The following is a 7,727-nucleotide window of genomic DNA, read 5'->3' as shown; positions in this document are numbered from 1 at the left end:
CACACATACACACACTCTCACACACACACATACTCACACACACTCATACACACACACACATACTCACACACACTCATACACACACACACACATTCTCACACACACACACATACTCACACACACTCATACACACACACACACATAATCACACACACTCATACACACACACACACACTCACACACACACATACTCACACATACACTCACACACAAACAAACTCGCACACACGCACACACTCACTCATACTCACACACAGGCACTCACATACACTCACTCACATTCACACCCACACACACACACACAGAAACACTCACACACACACACACTCTCACGCACACACACTCACACACACTCACACATTCATACACACACTCATACACACACTCACACACACACACTCACACACACACTCTCACACACATGCACACACTCACTCACACTCACACACACACTCACACACACTCACACTCACAATCACACGCACATACATACTCACACACACTCATACACACATTCAAACACTCACTCAAACACACGTACTCACAAATACACTCATACATACACACACACTCACTCACACTCACACACAGACACTCACACACACACACTCACATTCACACCCACACACACACAGAAACACTCACACACACACACACTCTCACACACACACACATACTCATACACACTCATACACACACACATACACACATACTCACACACACTCATACACACACACACTCACACACACACATACTCACACACACACATACACTCACACACACACAAACTCGCACACACGCACACACTCACTCACACACACACTCACTCACACTCACACACAGGCACTCACACACACTTACTCACATTCATACCCACACACACACACACAGAAACACTCACGCACACACACTGTCACGCACACACACACACTCACACACACTCACACACTCATACACACACACACACAAACACACACACACTCACACACGCACTCTCACACACACACAAACGTACACTCACGCACACTCACACTCACACACACTCACACACACTCACACTCACACTCACATACACTAGCACACACTCATGCACACAGACTCACATTCACATACATACTCACACACACTCATACATACATTCAAACACTCACTCACACACACATACTCACACACACACTAACTCACACACACACACACACACACACACACAGACACTCACACACATGCACTCACATTCACACACACACACACACTCTCACACACACACACAATCATTCACACACACACTCACATTGACACACACACACACACACACGCTCACACTCACACACTCACTCACACACTCACACATGCACACATACACTCACACACACACAAACTCACACACACACACACACACACTCACTCACACTCACACACACACTCACACTCAGAATCACACTCACATACATACTCACACACACTCATACACACATTCAAACACTCACTCACACACACATACTCACAAACACATTCACACCCATACACACACACACAGAAACACTCACACACACACACACACTCTCACACACACACTCATTCACACTCACACTCACACACATACTCACATTCACACCCATACACACACACACAGAAACACTTACACACAGGCACTCACACACACTCACTCACATTCATACCCACACACACACTCACACTCAAGCACACTCACACACATTCACGCACACACACTCACACTCACATATATACTCACACACACTCATACATACATTCAAACACTCACTCACACACACATACTCACACACACACACACACACACACAGACACTCACACACACGCACTCACATTCACACACACACACACTCACACACACACACACACACACACTCACACACACTCACACTCACACTCACACACACAATCACACTCACATACATAGTCACACACACTCATACACACATTCAAACACTCACTCACACACATACTCACAAACACATTCACACACACACACCCACTCACTCACACACACACACTCACACACACTCACACACCTTCACTCACACACACTCACACACACACACAGACACTCACAGACACTCACACAGACACATTCACACAGACACACTCTCACACTCACACACACACACATACACGCACACACACACACACACACTCACACACACTCACACTCACACTCACACGCACAATCACACTCACATACATATTCACACACACTCATACACACATTCAAACACTCACTCACACACATACTCACAAACACATTCACACACACACACTCACTCACACTCACACACAGACACTCACACACACACTCACTCACATTCACACCCATACACACACACACAGAAACACTCACACACTCTCACACACACACACATACTCACACACACTCATACACACACACACACACACACACACACACACTCATGCACACACACACAAACACACACACTCTCACACGTACACAAACGTACACACACGCACACACTCACTCACACACACTCACACACACTCACACTCCCGCACACTCACACACATTCACGCACACACACTCACACTCACATACATACTCACACACACTCATACATACATTCAAACACTCACTCACACACACATACTCACACACACACACACACACACACACACAGACACTCACACACACGCACTCACATTCACACACACACACACTCACACACACAATCACACACTCACTCACACACACTTACACACGCACACACTCACTCACACACACTCACACACACTCACACTCACACTCACACACACAATCACACATACACACAATCACACACACACCCACACTCTCACACACACACTCACTCACACACACACACACTCACACAGCCTCACACACAAACACACACACACACTCACACACACACTCACACACACACACAGACACTCACAGACACTCACACAGACACACTCTCACACTCACACTCACACACAGACACTCAGACACTCTCACACTCACACACACACTCACTCACACACACACACAAATACACAAACGCACTCACACACTCACGCTCACACACACACTCACACACACACCCTCACACACATGCATTCACAGGCACACACACTCAAACACTCACTCACACACTCACTCACACACACACACACACACTCACACAGACTCACAATCACATACACTCACAATCACACACAGACACTCACACTCTCACACACTATCACACATGCACACAATCATTCACACACAAACTCACACACACACTCACTCACACACACACACTCACACTCACACACACTCACACTCACACACACTCACACTCATACACTCACAGGCACAGGCACTCACACAGACACTCAGACACTCACACACACTCGCACACACACACTCGCACACATACACACACTCATACACACACTCACACAGACACAATCTCACACACACACACTCACACCCTCACTCACTCAGACACACACACACACACACACTCACTCACTCAGACACACACACACACTCACACTCACACACACACAATCTCACAAACACACACACACTCACACACTCACTCACACACACACACAGTCTCACACACACACTCACACACACACAATCTCACACACACACACTCACACCCTCACTCACTCAGACACACACACACACACACACACACACACACTCACTCACTCAGACACACACACACACTCACACTCACACACACACAATCTCACAAACACACACACACTCACACACTCACTCACACACACACACAGTCTCACACACTCACTCACACACACACACACTCACACATACACACACACACACACACAAACACTCACAAAGACACACATTCACACACACACTCACACACACTCACAGACACACATTCACACACTCACTCACACTCACGCACACTCGCACCAATCCAAGGGGTTCCTGACTCGAGAGAGTTGAGGAAGATCATGAACTAAATCATCAATTATTTCCTCACGTCTTTCTGGCAACACCCCGGGGCGGAATCCTTGTGGACCCTGGAGATTTGTCAATCTTTAATCTTACTAACTTCCTCCATCACCATGGGGGCCGAAATTTCCCCTTTCCTGAAGGCCTGTTAACACCGGCGAGCAGTGGGCACACTGCAGAGCGCAACACGTAACGGCCGCCATTATCATAACTCCGCTCCCGTGGTATCCCAGTGGTGACACGCTCCTCTTGCCCCACCTCCCCCTTACCACTCCGCTGCTGCCGATCTGTGCTTAGTGCGCACCGCCGATCTAACCCCCCCCATGGCGAAATTCCGCCGTAAAAGTCTTCCGCCCACCCGACGGGACCAGACTGATTCCCGGGATGGTGGGACTGACCTATCAAGAAAGACTGGATCGACTGGGCTTATATTCACTGGAGTTCAGAAGAATGAGAGGGGATCTCATAGAAACGTTTAAAATTCTGACGGGGTTAGACAGGTTAGATGCAGGAAGAATGTTCCCGATGTTGGGGAAGTCAAGAACCAGGGGACACAGTCTAAGGATAAGGGGTAAGCCATTTAGGACCGAGATGAGGAGAAACTTCTTCACTCAGAGAATTGTGAACCTGTGGAATTCTCCACCACAGAGAGTTGTTGGGGCCAGTTCGTTAAATATATTCAAAAAGGAGTTAGATGTCGTCCTTACTACTAGGGGGATCAAAGGGTATGGCGAGAAAGCAGGAAGGGGGTACTGAAGTTGCCATGAACTCATTGAATGGCGGTGCAGGCTCGAAGGGCCGAATGGCCTACTCCTGCACCTATTTTCTATGTTTCTATGTTTCTAAAGCCTGCCTTTTCCGCGGTGGTCCTGTGAGGCTACGGACTTTTGCAACGGCGGTGTGACTTCCCTGAAAGAGAATTATCTCCCCGGGTTTGGCCGGGCCCATTGTGAGCCCAAGAGGGGGGAAAAACGCTGAGTTTTGCTCAAGATTCAACCCCTACCACCACCATGGTAAAAACTGGGTGGGAGGGCCCGTTTTGGGCAGGGGGCAATTTAAACCCCAAATCTAGTTCATTCCTCCCGGTATTGCTTGTTCCTCTGGTATTTTATCCGCGTCCTCCGCTGGGAAAACCAACTCAAGGTCGCTGTGAATTCCTGAGCTGCCATTTCCTGAGTTCCAATCACCTCATTGAGCGCAGAAATCCCTGCGTCCAAAATCAGAGAAAGCAGAATCTATGTCACATCCCCCGATTCCTGCATCAATCCACGGTTGTAGAACAGGAGGCAGATAAATCTTATCCCAAATACTGACCAAACACAACTCTTTTAACAGAATATTATTTGCTCTGCGGGAATATTAACTGCAAATTAACCAGCAGTATATTAAAGAGACGGTGGTGGAGATTACTGGTGTCTCCTGCCCCAATTGTTGGAAGGGATTGAATGGGTGGGTAGGGTCTGGGCTAGGGCAGAGTGTCCTTGGGCTGTGGGAGGGGACTGATTGGGTGGGTCGACTCCGTGATAGGGGAGAGTGTAGTTTAGATGAATGAGAGGTGATCTTATTGAAACATGTAAGATTCTGAGGGGGCTCGACAGGGTAGATGCAGAGAGGAGGTTTCCCCTCGTGGGGGAATCTAGAACTAGGTGATGGTCTCAGAATAAGGGGCCGCCCAGTTAAAACTGAGATGAGGAGGAATTTCTTCTCTCAGAGGGTTGTAAATCTGTGGAATTCTCTGCCCCAGAGAGCTGTGGAGGCTGGGTCATTGAATATATTTAAGGTGGAGATAGACAGTTTTTTGTGCGATAAGGGAGTGAAGGGTTATGGGGAGCGGGCGGGGAAGTGGAGCTGAGTCCATGATCGGATCAGCCATGGTCATATTAAATGGCGAAGCAGGCTCGAGGGGCTGAATGGGCCTCCTCCTGTTCCTGTGTAACAGGCTCGAGGGGCTGAATGGGCCTCCTCCTGTTCTTGTGTAACAGGCTCGAGGGACTGAATGGGCCCCCTCCTGTTCCTGTGTAACAGGCTCGAGGGGCTGAATGGGCCCCCCCCTGTTCCTGTGTAACAGACTCGAGGGGGCTGAACAGCTGACTCCTGCTCCTGTTGCTAATGTCCTTGTGTGTCCCTGCTGACCGTGGATCTGTCGTTGTTGTTTGCAGGGAGCGGGCAGATCCAGCTCTGGCAGTTCCTGCTGGAGTTGCTGTCGGATAGCACCAACTCGGGCTGCATCACCTGGGAGGGGACCAACGGCGAGTTCAAGATGACGGACCCGGACGAGGTCGCCCGGCGCTGGGGAGAACGCAAGAGCAAGCCCAACATGAACTATGACAAGCTCAGCCGCGCCCTGCGCTACTATTACGACAAGAACATTATGACCAAGGTCCACGGCAAACGCTATGCCTACAAGTTTGACTTCCAGGGCATCGCGCAGGCTCATCAGCCCCACCCGCCCGAGTCGCCCATCTACAAGTACCAGTCGGAGCTACCCTACATGCCCACCTACCACACGCACCAGCAGAAGATGAATTTCGTGCCTACCCATCCGGCGCCCATGCCGGTGTCGTCGGGCAGTTTCTTCGGAGCCGGCAACCCTTACTGGAGCTCTAACCCCAACACCATGTACCCCAGCCCCAGTGTTCCTCGCCACCCAGCAACCCATGTCCCGTCCCACCTGGCTTCCTACTACTGACGAAATGTTCCCACCCCCCCCGCCCCACCCCCACACCACAACAAGGGAGGGGGCGCCCCAGGCAGCCATCATCGCTGACTTTCCTTTTCCACCAGAGGGTGGCGCCTGGTCCAGCCCCCAAAACCCCCGACCCCCGACCCCCGAGCCCCGACCACCGACCGACGAAGTGCAGACTCTCTCCACCAAAATATCGTCAAATCGGCAAATGACCTCGCTGCTAAAAAGGCCCCATGGAGATCGCGAGCAGACACTGGAAGTGTAGTCCAGCCAATCAGACCCCCACGCTCCTGGTGATTTCGGATTTTATTTTTTATCAATTTTCTTTGCTTTGAAATTGTACATGGCTGTCCACCAAATCTTCTTCTCGAACTGGATCCTCGGGATCGCCAGTACACGTGGTGAATATCTGGCCAATGGTGAGGACAGAGAGAAACTTATCGTGACTTCCCGTGACAGGATGGACCAAGAATCGTCTCCTTCCCTTTTTTAAACTATTGTAGCAAACATTTCTAAATCCAGCATACAATTTTATATATAATTGTTTTTACTGTATAGTTTCATTGTTGTTCAATAATATTAATTTGGAAAGTTGTATCTTGAGATATATTTTGCTTAGCTTGACATGGCTGAAGACACTGCAACTGGTGACAATGTCACGATGTAGCCTATTATAAACGGTTTGTATCCCTCCCTCAGCTACGGTGACTTATTCAATGATTCAACGCCCACCTAAACCCCACTCTTACTCCCCTGGGGAGAGTGTACATGGGTTGTGGGAGGGGATTATATGGATGGGTAGGGTCTGTGATTAGGGGAGTGTACAGTGGTTGTGGGAGGGGATTATATGGGTGGGTAGGGTCAGTGATAGGGGTGTGTACAGGGGTTGTGGGAGGGGATTATATGGGTGGGTAGGGTCTGTGATTAGGGGAGTGTGCAGGGGTTGTGGGAGGGGATTCACTGGGTGGGTAGTGTCTGTGATTAGGGGAGTGTGTTCAGGGGCTGTGGGAGGGGATTATATGGGTGGGTAGGGTCTGTGATTAGGGGAGTGTACAGGGGTTGTGGGAG

The 7,727-nt window shown here is 49.5% G+C and overlaps 1 protein-coding gene across 2 annotated transcripts in view; it reads left to right on the top strand.

Moving 5' to 3' along the window:
• LOC139249332 (retroviral integration site protein Fli-1 homolog) overlaps positions 1-7,357 on the top strand; it is a 66,522-nt gene extending 59,165 nt beyond the window's left edge. For both annotated transcript variants that reach the window (XM_070872316.1, XM_070872317.1), the window contains one exon: positions 6,133-7,357. In XM_070872316.1, the coding sequence (XP_070728417.1) occupies positions 6,133-6,662 (530 nt within the window). In that variant the 3' untranslated portion in view covers positions 6,663-7,357. The remainder of the gene's footprint in view (positions 1-6,132) is intronic.
• Positions 7,358-7,727: the final 370 nt, after the last annotated feature.

Source organism: Pristiophorus japonicus, unplaced genomic scaffold, assembly GCF_044704955.1.
Source record: "Pristiophorus japonicus isolate sPriJap1 unplaced genomic scaffold, sPriJap1.hap1 HAP1_SCAFFOLD_304, whole genome shotgun sequence".
Taxonomy (NCBI): Eukaryota; Metazoa; Chordata; class Chondrichthyes; family Pristiophoridae; genus Pristiophorus; species Pristiophorus japonicus.
This window is presented reverse-complemented; position numbering and strand designations above follow the sequence as displayed.